Source organism: Triturus cristatus, chromosome 1_2, assembly GCF_964204655.1.
Source record: "Triturus cristatus chromosome 1_2, aTriCri1.1, whole genome shotgun sequence".
Lineage (NCBI taxonomy): Eukaryota > Metazoa > Chordata > Amphibia > Caudata > Salamandridae > Triturus > Triturus cristatus.
This window is the reverse complement of record NC_140580.1, coordinates 730726112-730753765: the sequence shown is the minus strand read 5'-3', so window position 1 is coordinate 730753765 and position 27654 is coordinate 730726112. Positions and strand designations below refer to the sequence as shown.

Below are 27654 nucleotides of genomic sequence, written 5' to 3'. Positions count from 1 at the left end.
AGTGATCAGCCAGTTGTGTCATAATGGAAGGCCAGGCCAGGGGTGGCATAATACATGCTGCAGCCCCTGGTAGGCCTAGGGTACACCTATGCCCTGGGTACCTAGGGTACACTATACAGGGGCCAATAAGGTGATCCCTACCAATTGGGTTATGCACCTAAAGTACATAGTGTGAATTTAGAGAGAGAACAGCTGGGCTGTGGGTCTGATTAGCAGGCCCACAGCCACATCTAAGTCGAAAACCAGTGAAGCAAAAGCAAAAAGTGGGGGTGAACATAGAAAGCAGACCCTACTCTCCTACAACAGGCACGAACTCCTGCACCTCCATTGGTCCCGAAGGTGCTCCAGGGGGAGGGGACAATCCAAGAGCAGAAAAAATAGCTTTGAAAATATTAACTCATCTGGCTCAAAGACGCCCTGACCATAGGATAGGTGATGAGACGCGGGGTACACTTATGCCTCAGCACTTCAACAGTGCAGTGGGCATCAGTGGTAGACGAGGAAGGCGGAACGTGCCGCAGCATACTGCCCGCACTGAGGTTTAATTCTCGGTATTGAAGGTGAATGATCCCCACGGGAACGGCTCATAGAATGGATGCGGAGTCAGTCCCTAGAATGCTTAGGGGAAAGAAGATGATGAGAAGACTTTGCAAATTGTGACATACATGCTGCCCCAAGCTTCATGCGACGTTTACTACGCTCTTTCAGTCGGAGCTGTTGACATGTCGCACTCGTCGTGGTGCTCACCCAGACAGCACATACAAATCGAGCGAGGATCCGTGGTGGACATTTGTCGACCACAGGACTCGCAAGACTTGAACCCTGTGGGCATCGAAGAAATCCACACTGCTCCGTCGAAGAGAGGCGTCAAGTAAGCCAAAAATGGCTGGAGGAACTGCAGTGTGGATCTGAGTGTGGAAAAGAAGTAAATGACAGCGTGTCGGGGAGAGAGATTAAGGACTCCGTTGATGTCACATTTGGGAGACGACGTTACTACGGAGTCGATCGAAGTCCTCTGCCGACACACTGAGGTACTGCTAGGAAAATTTTCGGATCCCGTAAGGTACCTGGGGAGGAGTCTAAGATAATGAATCTGCAGATAGATGTCTCTATTAGATAAAAATTACATGCTACTGCAATCATACTTTCGGGTTAGATACTACTAAATAACACGCTTCCTTGCATTTGAGCTAATTAGGTTATACTTGCCATTGCTTAATTTGTATATCAAACTGATAAACAGAATAGTTTAAGTAAACAGTTGTTTCTATTGCTGTACAAAAACATTTGTATTTTCACACCTTTAAATAAATCCCTCCTTGTCTATGTTGACTGTAGTAGTTTCTGAGGGCTGTAAGATTTACTGCCCCTCTATAGTAAATCCCGGGCCAAAATGTAACCAGATTTAATTAAGATTACAACATGCAAGACTGGGTAAAAGGTAATTAGGCAGATAAACAAGCAGGCAAGGTTTGTATGAAATTGACATAGATTTCAAATATTCATAATCATTTTAAAAGTAGCACAATGATCCTAAATATACTGCATTATAAAGATGCAAAAATATTCGAAAGATAAATGGGTAGAGAAGTGTAACTTTAATAATGCATCCCTTAATACTCTTGGCAATTAATATCCTTACCTGAACATCCTGAATGCTGAGCTCAAGCACCAGATTAGTTGCCAGCTGCGTGTAATGCAAATTAATCCCTATGAGACTTGCAAAAACTAACTCCTCCGGAACTTTATTGATTAAAGACACCCCTATTCCACCATTTAATTTTATCATCACCTAAAAAAGACAATTCATAATCACATTTTAGTACACAATAGCAGTAATGTCACCAATTTATCTCTTCATTCTAAATAAATATGCATCAAGAGGAACATTTATTGAGGCAGGCTAATCTTAAATCTTCCTTTGTTAATCCCAATATTTCAAAGCATCTGGCACATCAACGTTTTAATTATTTTGATTTACTTGGCCATATCACTGGGCCTGGCGAACAAGTTACTTACATTTGGTAACAATATATCTGTAAGAGACATAGACTAGTTATAGATTCCTTACCTTAAAAATTACCGCCAGGCGTCAGACTGGATCCGGAGAACTTTTTTCGTCAGCAGTACCCCTGCTTGTCGAAAGGTGGCGTCGGTCGACTCGCGTTCGTCGTTAGCGTCGTGGTCGCCGTAATGACGTCGCAGTATCTACATAGACTGCGTCCTCGTGCGCTGATGTCAGTTCTTTACACGACATTCCATGCCAGAGACGCAGAGCCATGCAAGACACTGACCACTGGTGCACAAAACTAGGGCCCTGAAAGGAAGTCCTTAACCCTAGAAGTCAGTTCGCAGAACAGGGAGGTTGGGTGGGGTGGTAAGGAATCTATAACTAATCTATGTCTCGTATAGATATATCGTTACCAAAGGTAGGTAACTTGTTCATCTGAAAAAGACGATTAGTTATAGATTCCTTACTTTTAGAATAGCTACCCCAGCAATACCAACCCCGGAGGTGGGTCTGCAAACTCAGTTCACACCAGAAAGTCCTTGAGAACAGAACGGCCAAAGAAGCCATCTCTCCGGACCTGGCTGTCAAGGCAGTAGTGTTTTGTGAACATGTGCAGAGATGCCCAGATAGCTGCCTGACAAATGTCAATGAGGGGAACTCCACGTCCCAAAGCAGTGGTAGATGCCGTTGCCCTGTTGGAATAGGCGCTGTCCCAATGGAGGCTCCTTCTTTGCCAAAGAATAGCAAGCTTTGATGCAAAAAACGACCCACCTAGAGATGGTCCGATTGTGCATGGCCCGACCCTTCTTGGCGCCCACATAGCCAACAAAGCGTTGGTCATTCACCCGCAATAGGTTTGTGCGATCCAAATAAAATGAAAGTGCACGTTTTGGATCCAGACGGTGGAGCCTCTCTTCCTCTTTAGAAGGATGCGGGGGCGGAAAGATGGTGGGCAAAGTGATGGTTTGACCAATGTGGAAAGAAGTAACCACCTTGGGAAGAAAGAGGGTCGAGTTCAAAGGACAAACTTGTCCGGATGAACAGCAAGAAAAGGACGTTTTGAAGAAAGAGCCTGGAGCTTACTCATCCTGCGAGCAGAGGTGATGGCAACTAGAGATGCCGTCTTTAAAGTAAGAAGTCTGAGAGGACAGTTATGTAGCAGCTCAAAGGGAGCGCACATAAGATAAGTAACAACCAAGTTCAAGTCCCACTGAGGCATTACGAAGGGAACAGATGAGTAATGCCCTTAATAAAACGATTTATAACGGGGGGTGGCTAGCGAGCCAACATGGCGGACGCAACTTGCTAGTGCTCAACAGTGCATCACTCGGTTATCCTGATTGTAATCCTGCATCCGACCCATCCGCTACTTTAAGTGTGGGAAACGCATTGGTATTGATTTGTGGCCCCCGTTGATATCCTTCAATCACGCTGTAGACGGACCGAAGTTGTGGAATAGGCGAGAGGCACCTTGCGGCCCACCCAGCGAGGTGCTGGAAGTGGAACTGAGGCCTGATCGCGGCAGGCTAGCAGTAGACGCCCGAATCAGCTGAAACGTGGTGACTGCCGCTGTCGCGATCCTTGCGGTGCTGCCCGGTGGCCCCAAGAAAGTGGCAGCTGCTTTTGTCTGGACCTGCTAGCGGCCTGAGCGGCACCCGACGGGGCGGGCTCTGGATCCTTCGGTGAGCCTGCTTCATGCCGTCCAGCAGAGGTGACCTGTAACCTGCCTCGCCGAACGGCAACCATGCCAGCGCAAATCCAGTTCTAACCCTGCGATGGGACGCACTCCAGTGCCGGAGGAATGCCACATATCCAACCTAGTTGCTGAATCGGAGGAGACAGCGTGTGAGAAGACTCCGCACCCTGCGCTCGACTCCGCAGGGATCTGGCTGCCGTGACGACCGGAGCGATGCGTCTCTGAGGTCCGAGCGCGGGGCAGCAGGGCAGAACGACATGAGGCCAGCATTGTCGAAACGACCCTAGCTGCTTGACAGCGGAAGTCAGCACCAAGAGACCCTTACATTGCGCGAGCGTCGTCGAGGTACGAGTTACTTACCTTCGGTAACGATGTACGATTCTAGCCGCAGATTCCTTCCCGTAGAATTATCCCCAGGCGTGAGACTGGACCCGGAAACCTTTCTTGCCCAGCATCCCTGCGTGCCGGCACCACGCGACTGACCCCAGGCGTCGTCCACGTACGTGACGTCAGCGAGGTCACATAAGTCCTACCCCGGCACCCCTAGGTCAGTTTTCTTCGGAGAACTTTTCTGTGCCACAACGCAGAGCCAGAAGACAAAACTGTGAGAGTATAGGAACAGTGTGCGAAGGAGCAGAAAAAGGAATGGTGAGGAACAACACCATAAAGAGCAGTGTCTGGCACTGCAGTACCCAAAGGCAGGGAAAGAATAAAGAACAGGGCAGCAACCCTGCCAGTACAGAGACAGCCCCCCCCCGGAGACAAAGGGACATATGTAAAAATGTTACGATAAGATGCAACAGGACTAAAGAACAAGTTACTTACCTTCGGTAACGATATATCTGTAAGAAACATTAGTTAGTTAGATTCCTCACCTTAGAATAGCCCCAGGCGTCAGGCTGGATCTGGAAAGATTTTTCGTCAGCAATACCCTTGCGCGTCGCTAGGCGTCGTCTGCGGCTCCGCGTCCGTCGTCGGCGTCGTGATCGCCGGGATGACGTCGTCGGAGTACTTAGACGCCGCCCTCGCGCGCTGACGTCAGTTCTTGTACACAGCTTTCCGCGCCAGGAACGCAGAGCCATGCAAGAGACCGACACTGGTGCCAAAAAATTCTAGGGCCCTGAAAGGGATGACCTCAACCCTAGATATCGGTTCGCAGAACGGGGAGGATGGGTGGGTCGGTGAGGAATCTAACTAACTAATGCTTCTTACTGATATATCGTTACCGAAGGTAAGTAACTTGTTCATCTGAAAGAAACACGTTAGTTAGATTCCTCACCTTAGAATAGATACCCCAGCAATACCAACCCCGGTGGTGGGCCTGCGAACCAATATCACACCAGAAAGCCCTGGAGAACAGAACGGCCAAAGAAGCAGGCTTTTCGGACTTGGCTGTCCAGACAATAGCCTTTGGCAAACGTGTGCAGCGAGGCCCACGTTGCTGCCTGACAAATGTCCTGCAAGGGGACTCCCCGGCCCAGGGCAGTGGTCACCGCTATAGCCAGAGTGGAATGGGCCCTCAGCTCTACAGGAGGTTCCTTTTTAGCTAAGGAGTAACAGGCCTTGATAAACAAAACGACCCACCGAGAGATGGTTCGCTTGTGCACTGTCCGCCCCTTCTTAGCGCCCACGTAGCCAACAAAGAGTTGGTCGTCCACCCGGAACTGTTTGGTGCGGTCCAGATAGAAGGACAACGCCCGTTTGGGGTCCAGATGGTGGAGCCTCTCTTCCTCTTTCGAGGGATGCGGAAAGAAGGTGGGCAGCGTAACAGACTGTCCGATGTGAAAGGCAATCACCACCTTACGGAGAAAGGAAGGACGAGTCCTGAGAACAACTTTGTCCGGATGGACAGTAAGGAAAGGAGGTTCAGAAGAGAGATCCTGGAGCTCACTCACCCTTCTAGCAGAGGTGATGGCAACCAGGAAAGCAGTTTTAAGCGTCAACAGACGAAGGGGACAATTATGAAGTGGCTCAAAGGGAGCGCACATCAGAAACGTCAATACAAGATTCAAATCCCACTGAGGCATTACGAAAGGGACAGGAGGAAACATGTGAGGAATGCCCTTAAAGAATCGAGAAACAACAGGGGATTTGAAAAGAGAAGGCTGATCAGGAAGCCGTAAGAAAGGAGAAATAGCTGAAAGATATCCTTTAAGGGTGCCCAGAGCAGAGCCCTGCTGGGCCAGAGAGAGAAGAAAGAGGAGAACCTCAGAAAGAGGGGCGGAAAGGGGATCCACAGCCTTTGCTGTGAACCATGCCACACATTTGTTCCACCTACAGGCATATACCGATTTTGTGGAGGGATGCCTGGCTACCAGAATAACATTACAGACTTCAGGAGGCAAGTCAAATGGCATCAACTGCTGCCGCTCAATCTCCATGCATGGAGGCGGAGGCTGGACAGGTTCGGGTGGAGGACCATCCCCTGCTGCTGCGACAGAAGGTCCTCCCGAAGAGGCAGTCGTATCGGGGGATCGATCGACAGACTGAGTAGCTCGGGATATCAGTATCTTCGTGCCCAATCCGGAGCCACCAAGATAACTTGAGCCCGGTCGCGCCTGATCTTCTTCAGCACTCTGGGCAGAAGTGGTATAGGCGGAAAGGCATCCAACAGACCGCGACCTACTTCTGGACCAGGAACGCACTCGATGGCCCCCTTGGCCAAGAGGGCCGTAACTTCCTCCTGCAGAAGTTGCAAGTGATCCCCCGAAATTCGGTGGCACTGAGGTGGCATGGCTGGAGGGGTCGCCTCGAAGGGGAGGGAGTACCCACTTCGGACGACTTGCTGCACCCACGTGTCCGATGTGATGGTACGCCAGTGGAGCAGGTGATGGCGAACTCTGCCACCCACTGGCGTGGAATGGGCCTGAAAGCTCGGACTAGGAGGGCTTTGAGGCGGATGCTGCTGGGGTAGATGTGGACGGACCGGCATGTTGTCCCCCTGTACCGCCTCGGCGGACTCCACGTCCGCGACCGCGTGGAGGTTGGTTCTGCGGCCGGTGGCTAGGCGGACGTGAGGGGGCGCCCCTTCCTTGGCCGCGAAAGGGGCAAAAAGCTGAAGGCTGTGGACGCGGGCTGAGAGGCCCAAGGACTTGGCTGTATCACTGGAGTCATTAAAGCGCTCCAGCGCACTATCCGCTTTGTCGCCAAAAAGGCGACTGCCACCGAAGGGCATGTCCATGAGGGTGCTCTAGACATCCCCGGAAAAACTCGTGGACTGCAGCCAGGCATGGCGACGAAGCGCCACCGTGGTCGACATTGCCCTGACCAGCGAGTCCGTTGTGTCCAGTCCACATCGGATTGCATGCCGTGCCTCATCCCGCCCCTCTGCAAGAGCCTGGGCGAGCCGTGTCCGGGCCTCCTCCGGACACTGGGGCAGCACGTCCTCCACCGTATCCCACAGAGAGTGGGAGTTATGGTCCAAAAGGCACGCGGTGTTGATAGACCGCAACCCCAAACTAAGAGAGAACAGTTTGTTCCCAAAATGTTCTAACCTTTTGGATTCCCGATCCGGGGGAGCGGACGGGAAGGAGGTCTGGGAGGTAGAGGCCTGGATAACCAGGATCTCGGGCGTGGGGTGCATGGACAGAAAAGTGGGGTCGCCCAGTGCAGGGCGGTGGCGCCGGGCCACGTTCCGGTCCACACGAGGAACTGTGGAGGGCTTGGACCAGGTGCCCTTCAGAACATCAATCAGTGCTTCATTAAACTGCAGCAGGGGCTCCGAGGAGCTTGCTGACGGTTGGAGCACTTCAGTGAGGAGATTAGTCCTCGCGGCCACAACAGGCAGCTCCAGTCCACGGGCATCGGCCGCCTTGCGCAGCACCACAGAAAATGTAGCACCTTCCTCCGAAGCCACAGTCGGAGGAGAGATGAAGCCTGTGTCAGGAGAGGTGTCCAGACCACTGGCATCCCCAGTTCGTCTGCCCAGTTCTGAGATAACTGGCCCTGCCGGGCCAGAGGGTCCTCAGACCCATCCCAGTCGTCACCGTCATCCGATTCCTGCTATACAGGTGAAATGATCGGAGCCGGGCGGAAGATGAAATTGCCACCCACTGGCGTCGGGTGAGGCGCCAGGCGGCGCCGCTCCGACGCCGGGCCTGGACCGGGACTAAACCGGGGAACGGCGTCGTCCGAAGGCGGCACCGGGGGCGGCACAAGAGGAGTCGGCGCCGGCGGAGGGGTCGTGAGGTCGACCGGCGCCGACTGGGAACCAGGCCTGGATCCCTCGGGGACCTGCGGCGTCGGGACCGGAGTCGACGACGGCGCCAGGGCCGGAGTTGCCGGCTCGCTAGGCATCCCAGTCGAGCCTGCGGGGCCCGAAGGCGCACCGGCAGGCGTCGACGGCTGAGCCAGCCTCCTCATGGCCACGAGGAAGTCTCTGATCTCCGCCAGAGTCGCATAACACCCAGGGACCTGAGGGTATGGGCTCGAACGGGACTCCTGCGGGTCCGACGGAGCAGCGCGGGTGGTGCCACCCGAACCCTCAGCCGAGTCGCACGACCGGCGAGGGGAGCCAGAAGGGCAATGTCACCTCTTCGACTTCTTGCTGTGCTTCGACTTACCGGATCTTGAAGACTTGGACCCCGACGAGCGGTGATGGCTGCGGATCCGCGACCGGTCCGTCGACCTCCTCCTCGACCGGGACCTGGAACGGCGCGGAGCCGACTGCCGGAACTCGTGCAGCTTACGGGACCGCTCCCGCCTAGCTTTCGAAGTCAAGGCCCGGCAGCCGAGGCACGACTCGGTGTCGTGGTCGGCCCCAAGGCAATAGAGGCACCAGCGGTGGTGGTCCGTGACCGGCATCAGTCGGTGACAGGAGTCACAAGCTTTGAAGCCAGGCATCCCTATCGGCACCAGAGTCTAGGTCGACGAGAATGGAACCAAAAGAGTTAAAAAAAAGTTTAGTCAAAAAGTGACTAAAAGGGTATGCTCTTCCAGGATCGGCGCTTACTGGCGCGGAAAAAAGAAGAGCTGACCTCAGCGCGCGAGGGCGGCGTCTAAGTACTCCGATGACGTCATCCCGGCGATCACGACGCCGACGACGGACGCGGAGCCGCAGACGACACATAGCGTCGTCTGCGGCTCCGCGTCCGTCGTCGGCGCCGTGCGCCGGAATGACCTCGTCGGAGTACTAAGACGCCGCCCTCGCGCACTGACGTCAGTTCTTGTACATAGCTTTCCGCGCCAGGAACGCAGAGCCATGCAAAGACCGACACTGGTGCCAAAAATAAAATCTAGGGGCCTGAAAAGGATAACCTTAACCCTAGATGTCAGTTCGCAGAACGGGGAGGATGGGTGGGTCGGTGAGGAATCTAACTAACTAATGTTTCTTACAGATACATCGTTACCGAAGGTAAGTAACTTGTTCATCTGAAAGAAACACGTTAGTTAGATTCCTCACCTTAGAATAGATACCCAAGCAATACCATGCCCTGTGGTGGGTCTGCGAACCAAGATCACACCAGAAAGTCCTGGAGGACAGAACGGCCAAAGAAGCCATCCCTCCGGACTTGGCTGTCAAGGCAATAATGCCTGGCAAACGTGTGTAGCGAAGCCCACGTCGCCGCCTGACAGATGTCCTGCAAAGGGACACCCCGTCCCAAAGCAGTAGTAGCCGCTGTGGCCCGAGTGATATGGGCGCGCAGCCCAACAGGAGGGTCCTTTTTTGCCAAGGAATAACAAATTTTGATACACAAAACGACCCACCGAGAGATGGTCCGGTTGTGCACAGCTTTCCCCTTCTTAGCACCCACGTATCCAACGAAAAGTTGGTCGAGAGAGAAAAGGAGGCTTTGAAGATAAAGCCTGGAGCTCACTCACCCGTCTAGCCGAGGTGATGGCTACCAGAAAAGCAGTCTTAAGCGTCAGCAGACGAAGAGGACAATTATGAAGAGGCTCAAAGGGAGCGCACATTAGAAATGTGAGAACAAGATTCAAGTCCCACTGAGGCATTACAAAAGGGACAGGAGGGAACGTGTGAGTAATGCCCTTTAGAAAGCGTGTAACTACAGGGGACTTGAAAAGAGAAGGCTGATCAGGAAGCCGCAAGAAGGCAGAGATGGCAGCAAGATAACCTTTCAGGGTGCCCAGGGCAGAGCCCTGCCGGGCCAAAGAAAGAAGAAACAGTAGAACCTCAGAAAGAGGGGCGGAAAGGGGATCCACAGCCTTTGCTGTGCACCATGCCACAAATTTGTTCCACCGGCAGGCGTATACCGTCTTTGTGGAGGGACGCCAGGCTGCCAGAATGATATCACAGACTTCAGGAGGCAAGTCAAATGGCATCAACTGCCGCCGCTCAATCTCCACGCATGGAGGTGGAGGCTGGACAGGTTCGGGTGGAGGACCGTCCCCTGCTGCTGCGACAGAAGATCCTCCCGAAGGGGCAGACGTATCGGAGGATCGGTCAACATACTGAGTAGCTCGGGATACCAGTACCTTCGTGCCCAATCCGGAGCCACCAAGATGACTTGGGCCCGGTCGCGCCTGATCTTCTTCAGCACTCTGGGCAGAAGTGGTATAGGCGGAAAGGCGTACAACAGACCGCAACTCCACTCGTGACGAAAAGCGTCGCCGAGCGAGTGCCGCCTTGGAAATTCCAACGTGCAGAACTGCTGACATTGCGCGTTCTCTTCGGTGGCGAATAGATCTAACCAAGGCTCTCCCCACTGCTGAAAGAGACCTTGCGCCACGTCCGAGTTCAGACGCCATTCGTGATCCATCATGCACCGGCGGCTGAGTTCGTCTGCTCTGGCGTTCAGAGAGACCGCCAGATGTTGAACCACTAGGGTGACGCCCTGGTGTTCCAGCCATGTCCAGAGGCGCAGAGCCTCCTGACAAAAGGTCCACGACCCCACCCCGCCCTGTTTGTTGCAATACCACATGGCGGTGGTGTTGTCCGTGAACACCTGCACGACACTTCCCCTGACAGAGGGAAGGAAGGCTTTCAGTGCAAGTCGGATCGCTCTCAACTCCAACAGGTTGATGTGGAGACGAGACTCCGCCGGAGACCAGAGGCCTCTGATCTCCGCCTCTCCCATATGGCCACCACATCCCAGGAGGGACGCATCCGTCACTACGACATGCTCCGGTTGGGGAAGGGAGAGGCTTCTGCCCATGACCCAATCTCGGTCCGTGAGCCACCACTGCAACTGCTGTGCAGTGCCCTCCGAGATCAAGACATGGTCGGACAGGTTGCCGTGATGCTGGGCCCACTGAAACTTCAGGTCCCACTGCAGAGCCCGCATGCGCCGTCTGGCGTGATGCACTAGTAGGATGCAGGAGGCCATCAGCCCCAGAAGCCGCAACACTAGCCTGACCGAAACCCAGGATAGAGGCCGAAAGATGGGAATCAGGGCCTGAATATCCCGGACCCGCTGTTCCGGTGGATAGACCCGGAACTGCGCCGAATCGAGAACCGCTCCGATGAAGAGGAGCTTCTGAGAGGGACTCAGGTGTGACTTCGGCACGTTGATGGAAATCCCCAGCAAATGCAGGAGATCCGCCGTAGTCTGGAGGTGGGAGACGACTGCCTGGGGTGAGCCCGCCTTCAACAACCAGTCGTCGAGATAGGGGAAGACTGGAACCCCTGATCTGCGCAGATGAGCTGCGACCACCGCCATCACTTCGTGAACACACGAGGGGCACTGGTGAGGCCGAAGGGGAGCACGGTAAACTGAAAGTGCTCTTGACCCACCGTGAACCGCAGGTAACGCCGGTGGGCCGGCAGGACGGGGATGTGGAATGAATATGCTACTTACCAGTATGCATCTGTTCTTGGCATGTAGGGCTGCTGACATTCATATCTGTGCATAGATCGCCGCCTAGTGTTGGGTCCGGATGTTTGCACGTTGTTGTCCTGGAAGAGTCTTCGAAGTATCCTGGGATAGGTGACTCCTCCCCTGGACTACAGTGCGCATGGGCATCCTCTCCATCCTCAGATTGTTTTTCGCCATTGTGGCAGTGATGGAGTAGATACAGAAAGTGATGACCATGCTTTACAGTAATTCTGAGAGCTGCAGCTGCGACAGGCGCCGGGGAGGAGGGAGGGCGATATGAATGTCAGCAGCCCTACATGCCAAGAACAGATGCATACTGGTAAGTAGCATATTCAGTTCGAGGCATGTGGGCTGCTGAATTCATATCTGTGCATAGAATATATAGCAGTGCCCTCTTATTAGCGGCGGCTACCAGTGCCAGCTGCAGCGGTCTGAAAAAGTGTTTTGAGAACAGCCTGTCCTACAGCTGCCTGCTGTTTTGATTGCACATCTACACAATAGTGTTTGGTAAATGTATGTGTAGTGGACCAGGTGGCTGCTCTACATATGTCATGCAAAGGAATGTTTCCTAGGAAAGCCATGGATGCCCCTAACTTACGTGTTGAGTGGGCTCGTGGGGGAATCGTTAAAGTGCGTTTAGCCTTTTGATAGCAAATTTGAATACATTTAACGATCCATCTGGCTATACCTGCTTTGGAGATAGCGTTACCTTTGTGGTGTGGGGCAAAGGCAACGAAAAGTTGTTTTGTTTTCCTAAAGGGTTTGGTCCTGTCGATATAATACATGAGGGCCCTCTTTACATCTAGTGTATGGAGTGCCCTTTCTGCGACAGTCTGTGGGTTTTGAAAGAAAACAGGCAGTTCAATAGTTTGATTCATGTGGAACTGCGATACCACCTTGGGCATGAATTTGGGGTTGGTACGTAGTACGACCCTGTTGGCGTGAACCTGTATAAATGGCTCTTGGACGGTTAGTGCCTGGAGTTCACTAACTCTTCTTAAAGAAGTTATCGCTACTAGGAAAGCTACTTTCCAGGTAAGGAATTGAATCTCGCATGAGTGGAGAGGTTCAAAGGGTGGACCCATCAGGCGTGTGAGGACCAAGTTGAGGTTCCACATTGGGGCTGGTGGGTGGCTAGGTGGAATGACTCGTTTGAGTCCTTCCAAGAATGCTTTGATGGCAGGCACTCTGAATAGAGAGAGGTGCTGCCTGGTCTGTAGATAGGCTGATATTGCGGTCAAATGGACACGTATAGAGGTGTACGCCAGATTGCATCGGTATAGGTGTAATAGGTAACAAATAATGTTTTGGATGGATGCGTCTAGCGGGTTAATGTCATTATTATTGCAATAAATGACGAACCTTTTCCATTTGGCTGCATAGCAAGCTCTGGTAGTGGGTCTCCTGGCCTCCTTAATGATGTCCATACAGTCAGGTGGCAGGTTTAGGTAGCCAAACTCTAGGACTTCAGGAGCCAGATTGCCAGGTTCAGCTGTTGCGGATCTAGGTGCTGAATCTCTCCATGGTTCTGCGTCAAATGCTCGGGTTTGACTCGCAGCCTCTGATGCGGCACCACGGAAAGTTCGAGAAAGGTGGTGTACCACGGCTGGCGTGCCCACATTGGAGCAACCAGGACGAGTGTCAGTGAGTGTTGTCTGAGTTTGCGTGCCACCAGCGGTATCAGTGGTGCTGGGGGAAAAGCGTACGCAAATCTGCCGGACCACTTCATCCATATCGCATTGCCCTGCGACTGCGGATGTGGGAACCTGGCGGCAAAGCTTTGGCATTTTGCGTTTTCGCTTGTGGCGAATAGGTCTATCTCTGGATGACCCCACTGCTGGAAGTACGGTCGGAGTACTGATGGGTGTAACTCCCACTCGTGCATCTGGTGGCTGTGTCTGCTGAGCAGGTCCGCCACCTGGTTGTCCTTGCCGGGGAGGTGTTCTGCCATGAGGAACATGTTCCTCTGAATAGCCCACTTCCACATGCTCTGAGCCAGATGAGACAACTGTGGAGAGTGTGTTCCTCCCTGCTTTTGTATGTAGTACATGGCGGTCATGTTGTCCGTCCGGATCAACACGACTTTGTTGCACAAGTGTACTTTGAATGCTTTCATTGCGAGGAAGATTGCCATTAATTCGAGAACGTTGATGTGCATCTTCTTTTGTTGTGTTGTCCATAGTCCCTGCACTGTGTAGTTGAGTACATGAGCTCCCCATCCCTGGAGAGACGCGTCCGCCGTCAGTATTATTTGTGGAACAGGCTCTTGGAACGGTCGGCCCTTGCAAAGGTTTTGTGGATTCCACCAATGCAGAGAGTTGTATGCCCGACCGCTCACCAACACTAGGTCTTTCAACTGTCCTTGAGCCTGATTCCACTGACGTGCTAAGCACTCCTGAAGTGGGCGCATATGTAGTCTCGCGTGTGGGACTATGAAAATGCAGGAGGCCATCATGCCTATCAACTGCATGAACACTCGCGCGGGCAGGGAGTGTTGTGGTTTGAACTTGGAAATCAGCATTTGTATGCTGTTGATTCTCACCAAATTTGGCTGAGCTGTGGTCGCCAGAGTGTCTATGGTCGCACCCAGGTACTGTTGTACGTGTGCGGGCTGGAGATGGGACTTTGGGTAATTTAGTGAGAACCCCAGACTGTGAAGGAGGTGAATGGTGCGGGACATGTGGTTGGCACATTGCTGGGCTGACTTTGCTTGAATGAGCCAGTCGTCCAGGTAAGGGTAGACGTGTATGTGCTGCCTCCGCAGATGTGCCGCCACAGTAGCCAGGCACTTTGTGAAAACCCTGGGTGCTGTTGTCACGCCGAAGGGAAGGACTTTGAATTGGTAGTGCTGCCCCTGAACAGTGAACCTGAGGTATTTTTTGTGTGAGGGGTGAATGGGTATGTGGAAATACGCATCTTTGAGGTCCAGTGTGGCCAGGAAGTCTCCCTGTTTGAGCAGCGGGAGGACTTGCTGTAAAGTGAGCATGTGAAAATGCTCTGACAGAATGTACCGGTTCAGGGGTCTCAGGTCTAATATAGGTCTGAGCGACCCGTCCTTCTTTGGTATTAAAAAGTATAGGGAGTACACCCCCGTACCTTGCTCGTGGACGGGTACGACCTCTATTGCGCCTTTTAGTAGCATACTTAGTACCTCCTGCTGTAAGAGCGTTAAGTGCTCTGAGGACATAGGACGGTTTTTTGGAGGTATTGTGGGTGGAGTTGAGGTTAATTTTAGGCAGTAACCGTATTGGACAATATCTTTGACCCACCTGTCCGTGGTGATGGAGTTCCACGTGGACAGGAACCTTTGTAGCCTTCCCCCGACAGGTGTTATGTGGTCGGGAGGAAGGGAGAGGGCGTCACTGCTTGTTCTTGGGGGAGGACCTGGTGTTGCCGTAGCCGCGTCCTCTGCCCTTTGTGCTGGAGCCACGATATCCACCCCGGGTGTTTTTATCGTAGGTGCTTTGTGTGTTGCCCTTGTTGTATGTTTGCTGTGACCCCTGTCCTCTACCTGCTCCTCTATTTCCGGGGCGACGAAAGGAGCCGCTCCGAAAGGACTGCGTTTGTAGAGCCCCCATGGACTTTGCAGTGTCTGTGTCCTTTTTTATTTTCTCTAGGGTGGTGTCAACCTCCGGCCCGAATAAATAGTCGGGGTTGACAGGCTGGTTGAGGATGTTATTTTGTACCTCAGGTTTGAATCCGGAGATTCGCAACCAGGCGTGTCGTCTCAACATGACGCTAGTGTTTATGGCTCTGGCAGCTGTGTCCGCGGCATCCAGTGCACACTTAATGGATGCATTTGTAAGGAGTTGTCCCTCCCTGATGAGGATCTCTGCACCTTCTTTGTATTGGTCAGGGAGATGTTGGAGTAGTTATTCTAGTGTGTCGTAGTGTGCTCGATCGTAGCGAGCGAGGAGCGCCTGAGTATTGGCAATACGCCATATGTTAGCTGCCTGGGCGGCAACCCGTTTGCTGGATGTCTCTAGCACCTTGGACTCTTTGTCCAGGGGAGGAGCATCACCTGTTGTTTGCGAGTGTGCCCTCTTGCGAGCATTCGCAACCACAATGGAATCCAGAGGTAACTGGCCTCTAATGTAGGTAGGGTCCCCAGGCGCCGATCTGTATTTCTTGTCGATCCTGGGGTTTATTACTCTTGCCCTGGTGGGTTCCTTGAAGATGTCCTTTGCTGGTTTGAGGACACCCTTCAACATGGGTAGTGTTTTTACATTTCTTTCTGAGGATGCAAAAGTATCCATGAGAAAGTCGTCCTCGACGGTGTCAGAGTGAAGTTGCACCCCATGATTGGCCGCAGCGCGTTCAATTAGGGCGTTGAACGCGGCAGTGTCCTCTGTGGGAGAGGTTTTCGCTCCATAGAGTTGCGGGTCCCGTGCATCCATAGGTGCACTTGAGTCTACAGGGTCATCCCAAGCCTGATCAGGGTCCTGTTGGCCTTCAGGGTCCATGTCTCCGGGGTAGGGTACGTGGTCACCCATGTAGTCCTCCAACACATCTGTGTCGGAGTGTGTGGGAGAGAAGGATTGATCCTGGTAGGGGGAATGGAGAGGTTCGTAAAGAACTGGTTCCGAAACCACTGGCAGCTTTCTCTTAAGTGGGATCCGGAAGGAGTCCAAAGCTGGCTCTGAAGTTATTCTCCTTTTGTGGAGCAGCATCTTGCCGGTGTCGGCGTCGATGAAATGTGATGGAGACGTCTCCACAGGAGAGCGTTCGGCAGGCGTGATCGTGGTGTGGGTGACCCGTGTCCTGATTTGGAACAGTTTCGGGGCCGTGGATGGCGGCAGGCCAAAAGTAATGTTGGCCGGTGCCGAAGAGGCTGTTGGAGCTTTTTTCGGCTCGGAGTCCGATGTGTCCTGGAGGACTGTTTTGACTTTGGTGCGTTGCGCAGCAACGGGCCGCACCTGGAGCGCCATCGAGTCCTTTGCGCCGACCGGTTCTGTAGAGGCGGGCGTGGACTTCTTCGGCGCCGGTGAGTCATCGAGTCGAGGGGCGGTAATGGCCGTCGACGTCTTCGATGCGTGTGCCTTTGGTGGTGCTTTCGAAGCAGTGTCAGAAGCAGCAGGCAGTTTGACCTTTGGGGTGGAAGCCGATTGCGTCGGTGCCGGGAGCCGAGTAGGTTTGGTGGCACCGAAAGTCTTTTTCCGTATGTCGACGCCGATGTCAGCCGTTGCAAGCTCGGCACCGAAGTCTCGTTTGGTGCGCTCGGTGCCGATGGGTTTTGCTGGCGTCGAAGGTGTGGTGGGCCTCGATCCAACCAGCATCACTTTCGGTTTCGGTTTCAGTTGAACCAATACAGCTTTCGGTTTCGATTTCAAAGAAGGGAAACCAGCCGGTTTGGGTATTAATGGCTGCCGCTGAATGTCCGAGGCCGGGCCAGAGGGCGGGGCCGAAGAACTGCGGGATAGGTCTTGGGTAAGGCCCGAAGGCGATCCCTCGACCGGAGCCATAGACTGGCGTACCGGGATGTCCTCAGTTTGTACGGGTAGGCCTTGCTCGTCACCGGAGCTACTCTCTTCGGCCCCTAAGGCCTCATTGTAGTCTCCTACCTCGGTGTCGTCTTCATCTCTGCGAAAGAGTCTTTCTTCGACGTCTTCCGAGCCGGAGTCGTGTTCGGAAGCGGGGCTGGAGGGTAGGTTCTCCACATCTTCGACATCTTCGGTCTCCGCGCTGAAGATGTCGGCCGGGGCCGGTGCCGCTTGCTGCGCTTCGAGTCTCGCTGCTCGTCGATTCCGGTGAGTCTTCTTGGATCGGAATCGGGCACAGGCCATACATGTAGACTCGTCGTGATCCGGTGAAAGGCATTTGTTGCACACCGGATGGACGTCGATGTGGGGATATTTCGCATTACATACCGGACACCGCTTGAATGGTGTCCTCGATTCCATCGTCGATGACGGGTCGATGGTCGGGTAAGATGCGAAAAAGTTGGTTCTGGAAGTTAGTAAACTAACAAGATACTATCGATACCGATCGGGAACAGTACCGACGCGAACTAAAGGCCTTTTGGCCTAGAAAAAGTGTTTCCTAACTTGAGTCAAGATAAGCACATCCGAACCCAATGGCGGAAAAAAACAATCTGAGGATGGAGAGGATGCCCATGCGCACTGTAGTCCAGGGGAGGAGTCACCTATCCCAGGATACTTCGAAGACTCTTCCAGGACAACAACGTGCAAACATCCGGACCCAACACTAGGCGGCGATCTATGCACAGATATGAATTCAGCAGCCCACATGCCTCGAACATATGCGTCCTGCAAGTCCAACGCTACTATCCAGTCTCCAGGGTCTAGGGCAGCTAGAACCTGAGCCAAAGTTAACATCTTGAACCTCTCCTTCCGGAGGAAGGCATTGACGTTCCGGAGGTCCAATATAGGGCGTAGGCCCCCTTTGCCCTTCTTGGGAACCAGAAAGTAGTGGGAATAACAACCACGACCTACTTCTGGGCTCGGAACGCGCTCGACGGCCCCCTTGGCCAAGAGGGCCGAAACTTCCTCGTGGAGAAGATTCAAATGATCCCCCGAGATACGGTGGTGCTGCGGTGGCATGGCTGGAGGGGTCGTCTCGAAGGGGAGGGAGTAGCCCCTTCGGACGATTTGCAGCACCCACCTGTCCGATGTGATGGACCGCCAGTGGAGCAGGTGATGGTGAACTCTGCCGCCCACTGGCGTGGAATGGGCCTGAAAGCTCGGACTAGGAAGGCTTTGAGGCGGATGCTGCCGGGGTGGATGTGGGCTGACCGCGTCGTCCTCCAGAACCGCCTCGGCGGAAACCACGTCCCCGACCGCGCGCAGGTTGGTTCTGCGGCTGGTGGCTAGGCGTACGTAAGGAGGCACCCCTTCCTTGGCCACGAAAGGGGCGAAAGGCGGAAGTTTGCGACCGCGGGGCCGAGAGGCCCAAGGACTTGGCCGTAGCCCGGGAGTCCTTAAAGCGATTCAGCGCACTGTCCGCTTTCTCGCCAAAAAGGCGAGTGCCATCAAAGGGCATGTCCATGAGAGTGCTCTGGACATCGCCCGAAAAGGACGTGGACCGCAGCCAGGCGTGACGTCTAAGCGCCACTGTGGTAGAAATTGCCCTACCCAGCGAGTCCGTAGTGTCAAGCCCACATCGGATAGCATGTCGCGCTGCATCCCTCCCATCGGCCAGAGCCTGGGTAAGTCGTGTCTGGACCTCCTCCGGACACAGGGGGCAGCACGTCCTCCACCGTATCCCACAGAGAGTGGGAATAACGGTCCAAGAGACAGGCGGTGTTCAAAGACTGCAGGCCCAAACTAAGGGAGGAGAACAGCTTTTTGCCAAACTGTTCCAGTCTCTTGGAATCCCGGTCCGGCGGAGCGGTCGGGAAGGAGGATTGGGAGGTAGAGGCCTGGATAACCAGGCTCTCGGGGGTAGGGTGTTGGGACAGAAAACTGGGGTCGCCCGGAGCAGGGCGGTGGCGCCTGGCGACGTTCCTGTCCACAGGAGGAACTGTGGAGGGCTTGGACCAGGTGCCCTGCAGAACGTCAATGAGGGCCTCATTGAATTGCAGCAGAGGCTCAGTGGAGCTTGCTGCAGACTGAAGCACCTCAGTGAGGACGTTAGTCCTCACAGCCACGGCAGGTAGCTCGAGCCCAAGGGCTGCGGCCACCTTGCGCAGCACCACAGAGAAAGCAGCACCCTCCTCCGAAGCCACAGTCGGAGGAGAGATGAATCCAGTGTCCGGAGAGGTATACAGACCACTGGCCTCCCCCAGTTCATCTGCCCAGTCCTGTGACAGTTGAGCCTGAGCGGCCATAGGATCCTCGGATCCCTCCCATTCACCCCCATCATCCGATTCCTGGTATGCAGGAGGAAGGATCGGAACCGGGCGATAGACAAAATGTGTCTTCAGCGGCGCCGAACGCGGCGTCCATCGGCGCCGTATCGGCGCCGGGCCCGGAGTGGGGCTGAACCGGGGCTCGACGCCGAGCGGAGTCGGCGTCGGAGGTGGTACCGGTGTCGACGCCGGCGGAGGAGGCGTGACGAGGTCGACCGGCGTCGGCGGGGACTCGGGAACGGGTCCCTCGGGCGCTTGCGGCGTCGAGGCCGGAGCCGGCACCGGGGCCGGAGCCGCCGGCAGGCAAGGTTGCCCAGTCGGGTCCGCGGGGCCCGAAGGCGCGCCAGCGGGCGTCGACGGCGGAGCCAGGTTCCTCATGGCCGAGAGGAAGGCACTGACTTCCGCCGGCGTCGCGTCAGTTCCAGGGACTGGTGGGTATGGGGACTTGCGCGGCGCCTGGGGCTCCGCCGGAGCCGCGGGGGTGGAACCACCCTGACCCTCGGCCGAGTCGCGCGACCGGCGAGGGGAGTCCGAAGAGCGGTGTCGCCTCTTGGACTTCTTGGAGTGCTTCGACTTACCCGAAGACTTGGATCCCGGCGACCGGCGACCGATGATGACGTCGGCTGCGGCTCCGCGACCGATCCTTGGACCTCCTCCTGGACCGGGATAGAGAGGGGCGCGGAGCCGAGTGGCGAATCTCGAGAAGCTTACGGGATCGCTCCCGTCTAGCCTTCGAGGTCAGGGCCTTGCAGTCCGAACACGACTCCGAGTCGTGGTCGAGGCACAAGCAGTAAAGGCACCGGCGGTGATGGTCCGTAACCGACATCAGGCGGCTACAGTCAGCACAGGCTTTAAAACCAGGCATCCTACCGGCACCGGAGTCGAGACAAGATCAAAAAGGATCGAAAAAGTTAGTCAAAAAGTGACTAAAGGGGTAGCTCTCCCGGATCTGCGCTTACTGGCGCGGAAAAAAGAAGAACTGACGTCAGCGCGCGAGGGCGGCGTCTAAGTACTCCGACGACGTCATTCCGGCGCACGACGCCGACGACGGACGCGGAGCCGCAGACGACGCCTAGCGACGCGCAAGGGGTATTGCTGACGAAAAATCTTCCGGATCCAGTCTGACGCCTGGGGATATTCTAAGGTGAGGAATCTAACTAACGTGTTTCTTTCAGATGTGTTTCTTTCAGATTGTGCAAGCCAAAGCGACAGCACCAGGCGGCACCAAAGCACCAGAAGGCCAAAGCAGCGAAGCTATAGCAGGGAAAGAGCAGAGCACCCCCCCCCCCGAGGAACCACCGACCAAGCCATGGCAATAGCCATCCTGGAGGCACAAGTATATGAAAGCGCCGGAACAGTATGAGACGGAGAGAGAGGCCAAAGGACAGGTAAAGAATCCCCAACACAGAAGACCTCAAGGGGATCAAAAGCACAAGTTACTACTTGTGTAACGATATATCTGTAAGAGACATTAGTTAGTGATAGATTCCTTACCTTATATTCCCCAGGCGCCAGTCTGGATTCAGAAAGATTTCTGCTTAGCAGTACCCTTGCGTGCCAGTAGGTGGCCCCGTGCGGCTCCGCGCCCGTCACTGGCATCGTGCGCTGCAGGATGATGTCACGGAAGATACTTAGGCGCCACCCATGCGCGCTGACGTCGGTTCTGTACACAACTTTCCGCACCGAAACGCAGAGCCATGAGAGAAACTAACCTTTGGTGCATACAACTAGGGCCCTAAAAGGGGATGACCTTAACCCTAGTAATCAGTTCGCAGAATGGGGAGGATGGGTGGGGCGGTAAGGAATCTATCTCTAACAAATGTCTCTTACAGATATATCGTTACACAAGTAGTAATTTGTGCATCTGAAAGAGACACGTTAGTGATAGATTCCTTACGTTAGAATAGATACCCCAGCAATACCAACCCCGGTGGTGGGTCTGCGAACAAGGTTACACCACAGAGTCACAGAGCACAGAATGGTTAAAGAAGCCGTCTCTCCGGACCTGACTGTCAAGGCAGTAGTGCTTGGTAAACGTGTGCAGCGAGGCCCACGTAGCTGCCTGAGAAATATTCTGCAAGGGGACACCGCGTCCCAAGGCAGTAGTGGCTGCAGTTGCCCAGGTCGAATGGGCACGCAGTCCCAGAGGAGGCTCCTTCTTGGCCAAGGAGTAACAGGCTTTGATGCACAGAACGACCCACCGGGAGATGGTCCGTTCGTGCACCGCCTGACCTCTTTTGGCACCCACGTAGCCAACAAAGAGCTGATCATCAACCCGGAACTGCTGTGTTCGCTGCAGATAGAATGCGAGCGCACGTTTTGGGTCCAGACGGTGGAGCCGCTCCTCTTCCCTTGAAGGATGCGGAGGCGGAAAAAAGGTGGGCAAAGTGATGATCTGCCCGATGTGGAAGGGCGTGACAACCTTTGGCAAGAAAGAAGGACGTGTCCTCAGAACCACCTTGTCCAGACAGAAAGGAAAGGAGGTTTGGAAGAAAGAGCCTGGAGCTCACTCACTCTCCTGGCAGAGGTGATAGCTACCAGGAAAGCCATCTTGTGAGTAAGAAGACATAAGGGAAAGTTATGGAGGGGCTCAAAGGGAGCGCACATCAGAAAAGTCAAGACAAGATTCAAGTCCCACTGAGGCATTATGAAGGGCACAGGTGGGAACGTATGCATAATGCCCTTAAGAAAACGGTTAACAACCGGGGACATAAAAAGAGAAGGCTGATCTGGAAGCCGTAGAAAGGCAGAGATGGCCGAAAGATAACCTTTAAGAGTGCCCAGAGCAGAACCCTGCTGGGCCAAAGAGAGAAGGAACAGAAGGACCTTAGAAAGAGGGGCAGAAAGGGGATCCACAATCTTAGCTGTGCACCATGCCACAAATCTGTTCCACCTACAGGCGTACACCGTTTTAGTGGAGGGACGCCTGGCTGCCAGGATGACATCATAGACTTCGGGAGGAAGATCGAAAGGTGTCAACTGTCGTTGCTCAATCTCCAAGCATGGAGGTGGAGGCTGGACAGGTTCGCATGGAGGACTGTCCCCTGCTGCTGCGACACAAGATCCTCCTGAATAGGCAGACGGATTGGGGGATCGATGCTCATACTGAGTAGCTCGGGATACCATACTCTTCGAGCCCACTCCGGAGCCACAAGAATAACTTGGGCCCGGTCGCGCCTGATCTTCTTCAGCACTCTGGGTAGAAGTGGTATAGGCGGAAAAGCGTACAACAGACCGCAGCTCCACTCGAGACGAAGAGTGTCTCCGAGCGAGTGCCGCCTTGGAAATTCCAACGTGCAGAACTGATGACATTGCACGCTCTCTTCGGTGGCGAATAGATCTAACCAAGGCTCTCCCCATCGTAGGAAGAAACCTTGCGCCACGTCCAAGTTCAGTCGCCACTCATTCACCATCCACCATTCACCGGCGGCTGAGTTTGTCCACCCTGGCGTTCAGAGAACCTGCCAGGTGTTGAACCACCAAGGTAATGCTTTGATGTCCCAGCCATGTCCAGAGGCAAAAAGCCTCCTGAGATAGGGTCCACAACCCCACCCCGCCCTGTTTGTTGCAATACCACATGGTATTGTAACACCTGCACTACACTTCCCAGGACAGAGGGAAGGAATGCCTTCAGTCCAAGCCAGATCGCCCGCTGCTCCAGAAGGTTGATATGGAGCCGGGACTCCGACAGATACCAGAGGCCTCTGATCTCTGCCTCTCCTATGTGGCCTCCCCAACCCAGGAGGGACGCATCCGTCACTACTGTGTGCTCCGGTTGGGGAAAGGAGAGAGATCTGCCATTGACCCAATCGCGATCCGTGAGCCACCACTGCAATTGCCGTGCAGTGCCCTCTGAAATCTGGACATGATCGGACAGGTTGCCCTGATGCTGCGCCCACTGGAACTTCAGGTCCCACTGCAGAGCCCGCAAATGCCATCTGGCATGCGGCACCAGCAGGAGGCCGTCAGGCCCAGAAGCCGGAGGGTCATCCTGACTGAAACCCGGGCTAGAGGCTGAAAGAGCAGAACCAGAGCCTGAATATCCTGGACTCGTGGTTCGGGAGGATAAATCCGAAACAGCGTCAAATCCAGAACCGCTCCGATGAAAGGGAGCTTCTGAGAGGGACTCAGGTGCGACTTCGGCACATTGATGGAGAACCCCAGCAGATGCAGGAGGTCGGCCGTAGTCTGGAGGAGGGAGACAACTGCCTGGGGCGAACCCGCCTTCAACAGCCAGTCCTCGAGGTAGGGGAAGACTGACACCCCGGACCTGCGCAGATGAGCTGCGACCACCGCCAACACTTTTGTGAACACCGGAGGGGAGCACGGCAAACTGAAAATGCTCCTGGCCTACCGTGAACCGCAGGTAACGCCGGTGGGCCGGCAGGACGGGAATGTGAAAATAAGAGTCCTGCCAGTCCAACGCTACCATCCAGTCTCAAGGGTCCAGGGCAGACAGTGTGAGAAGTTGGCCTGATATATGATGTCAATAGTTCTAGTGTACACCTTGTATCAGTCCAAACAACCCTTATGGTGATTGGTTGTAAAGTCAACCATATAGACCAGCTATCCTAGTGGTAGCATGGACAAGAGCAGTCTTAGGCTAAACTCTGTATGGCATGTGAAGCCAGCTGTTCTACCATTTGCAATCCCTTGAATACCAAATGAAAGGACACCACAACAGATATATTATAAAAATAGAATGTATTTATTCTAGTCAAAATACCCTCAGCACTCTTTATGAGATTCGAGGTAAGTACAACACAGTCTTATTTAAGCATACATAAGTCACACAGGTAAGTAATACAGTTAGGCCCTAGGGGCCACGCAAACCATATACTAAGTAAGTGGTATAAGAACCACTGTCACGAACACAGGTTAGGCCTAGGCCTAGGGAATCGCTGGGGCTACACTATCCTATCAGTTGCTAGGCATGGGGAGGCCCACGGGATTCAGGTGCAGAGTGGAAACACTCACACGTAATGCGTTAAAGTCGATAGAAATAGTATTATTTAGAAATTAGGAGTTTTAGGACACTTCGGAAGGAACTAGGAGTTAGAGACTTGGAAACTGGACACTACGATAGTCAATACCCTTGTGAGCACCGGAGTACTCAAGTTACCTAGCCCACGGGCTGCGGGTGCATAGGTGTGAACTTGCGTCGGGTTTCGTCGTCGACTCCTATGGATGCCTGAAGAAAAGATGCTGACAGGCAGTCAGTGAAGAGTGTCCGGTGGATTCCAAGGATGGAATCAAGAAGGAGGATACCTGCAAGCAGAGGGGACAGAGTCTAGGTCACCAGCCAGGAGCCGGGAAGGAACCAGGCGATGTCGTGAAGATGCAGGTGAAGAGGTGAAGCTTGTTGCAGCAGCCACGGGTACCAGGAGGCGTCGAGGACGACCAGAACCAGAAGGCGAGCTGTCCCACGAGGGCTCTTGCTGTCGGCGGCGTCGATGTCGAGTTGGGACACAACAAGCCTTGGCAAGCGCAACCCACGCAGAATGGAGGATTTGCTTCTGTTGCAGACCAGGAAGGTTCTGAGGTGCTTCTCTTTCACAGGGAAGCAAGGGCCAGTCTGGAGGAGCCAAACCAGCGGTGGAAAGTCAAAGGTTCGTCGTCGCAGAGGTCACTAGCCAACGGGCAAGCAACCGGACAGACGCGTCGAGCAGGAAAATGCAGAAGGGCCCCACGCAGAACTCGTGGAGTGTGGAGGGCTGATCTTCGGTGCAGATGGTGCTCGGGGTTGGGGCTTCTCAATCCCCAGAGCACAACTTCGAGGATGCCTCAGAAGCTGCGCTGGAAGCAAGTAGCTAATTTTCCCAGGTAGCCGGTCCCACGTCTCTCGTCATCTCCACAGATCTCAGCTTTGCTGTGGGTGTGGATCAGGGTCGGAGAAGTCTGGAAGTCAAGGCGCTGGTCGGGCTCTGCAGTCGGTTCCTCGTAGAACTTCGGGCAAAGCAAACGGCAGGTCGCTTGATGGTGTCTGTATGCACAGGGTGGCCACTCCTTGGCCACAAGGGAGATTCTTCAGTCTTCTTCCATAGTGGAATGTCGAAGGTCCAGAGTTTCTGTTCAAGTTTCAGTTATCAGGATAATCCAAAGTCCTAGGGACTCAGCTCCCACTCTTATACTAATGTGGGGGGCTGGGTTACCTGCTAGGTCCCTCCTATGGGTGGGACCAGGGAGGGGGTGGTTACACCCCCTTCCCTTTGTCCAGTTTCGCGCCAGGACAGGGGCTGGAGTGCCACAGCACCGGTTTGAACTGGACTATGCATGGGACACCTTGTGTGCCCCAGGCAGTGTCTCTTTTCATTCATCCCTCCCTGCCCCAACACACTAAGGCCTGTCTGGGGTGGTGCTCGCACCTCCCAAGGCAGGAAACCTATTGTCCAAGCCTCCCTCGCTGGAAGGACTCCCAGCAGCAGGAGGTCAGACTTGTGTCTGTGGCAGCTGCATCCATTTTGTGACGCTGGGGCTCTGGTTAACTTTAACCGGGTAGTAGGTCTTCAACATGTCTTCATACTATCCTCATCGCCAGAAATGGTGTGGGGGTAGTATTCCAAAGTGTTAGACACCTTACACGACATGTTTTGATAAAGCCAAACCATAGTTACCATAACCGCGAGGATTATAAGGCACTTTATGAGTATATGGTAGGCGATATCATAGAACAGCTATAAGGACATGGTTCCGAAAGCTGCAGACAGGCTCAGCTCATGCTAGAGCACCATCTCACATGTTACCAAGCACTCTGCCTTCAGGATTGTTAAGGCCTGCCATAGGAGTGACTGATAGGTTACCCATGTGTCTATATATAAGGTAGGTGTAGGAATACTACACCTAAGCAAGGGGTGATTACACGACCTTGCCCCAGCTGAGTGATCAGCCAGTTGCGTCATAATGGAAGGCCAGCCAGGGGTGGCATAATACATGCTGCATCCCCTGGTAGGCCTAGGGTACACCCATGCCCTGGGTACCTAAGGTACACTGTACAGGGCCCTAAAGGGTGATCCTTCCCAATTGGGTTATGTACCTAAAGTACATAGTGTGAATTTAGAGAGAAAACAGCTGGGCTGTGGGTCTGATTAGCAGGCCCACAGCCACATCTAAGTCGAAAACCAGTGAAGCAAAAGCAAAAAGTGGGGGTGAACATAGAAAGCAGTCACTACTCTCCTACAGACAGGACCTGAGCCAGAGTCTGCATCTTGAACTTCTCCTTCCGGAGGAAGCGATTGACGTTCCGGAGGTCCAAGATGGGGCGCAGGCCCCCCTTGTCCTTCTTGGGGACCAGAAAGTAGTGGGAATAGCAACCACTCCCTACTTCCTGATCGGGAACGTACTCGATGGCCCCCTTTGCCAGGAGGGCCGTGACATGCTGACGGAGAAGAGCCAAATGATCCCCCAACATGCGGTGGTACCGAGGTGGCATGGCTGGAGGGGTGGACAGAAATGGGAGCGAGTAACCTTGGCAGATTAGCTGCAGCACTCACTTGTCCGAAGTGATACCGCGCCAGTGGTGGAGGTGGTGACGGACCCTGCCTCCAACCGGCGTGGGGTGCCCCCTGAAGAACAAGTTACTTACCTTCGGTAACGCTTTTTCTGGTGGATACAGTATCTGCCTGTGGATTCCTCACCTTGTGAATATCCACTGCGCCAGCAACATTCGGAAACTTTCGTAGCAGTCCACGCCGATGGGGTCGAAGACGACGTCACAGAGACACGGCTCCGCTCGCGACTCCGCTGACGTCACCGGCTCCATAAGAAGACCTCGTCGGCGTGATGACGTCAGTTCCGCCCTTTTTTCCGTGCCTTCGAGGCACACGGACAAACTGACAGCAATATATACACAGTATACATAGTACATAATATATAAAGCAACACGCACAGTGTGGAGAATAAGTAGAAAGGCAAAAGAAATAACATAATGCCTTTGACAGTAACAAAACACATTTTGAAATACCATTAATAGAATTACAGGTGTAGAAGGATGGACAACGGGGAGGCGGGTGAGTCCGTGAGGAGTCCACAAGCAAAAACTGTATCCACCAGAAAACGCGTTACCGAAGGTAAGTAACTTGTTCTTTTGATGGATACATCTGCCAGTGGATTCCTCACCTTGTGAATAGATTCCCACAGCAGTCCCACTCCCGGAGGAGGGTGTCCACCCTTCTATACCAGAAAGTCCTGAAGGACGGATCGAGCAAAGTGTCTGTCCCTCCTCACCTCAGTGTCCAAGCAATAATGTTTTGCGAAGGTGTGGAGGGAGGCCCAAGTTGCCGCCCTACAAATGTCCTCCACAGGAACGCCCCTAGACAAAGCAGAAGTGGAAGACTTTGCTCTAGTGGAATGAGCCCTTAAACCCTCT

The 27654-nt window shown here is 54.0% G+C and overlaps 1 protein-coding gene across 2 annotated transcripts in view; it reads right to left on the bottom strand.

The window, feature by feature from the left end:
• The window catches only part of VPS13D (vacuolar protein sorting 13 homolog D), a 2738381-nt gene that overhangs the window by 705801 nt on the left and 2004926 nt on the right, over positions 1–27654 (bottom strand). For both annotated transcript variants that reach the window (XM_085608633.1, XM_085608634.1), the window contains exon 60: positions 1643–1792. In XM_085608633.1, the coding sequence (XP_085464759.1) occupies positions 1643–1792 (150 nt within the window). The remainder of the gene's footprint in view (positions 1–1642; positions 1793–27654) is intronic.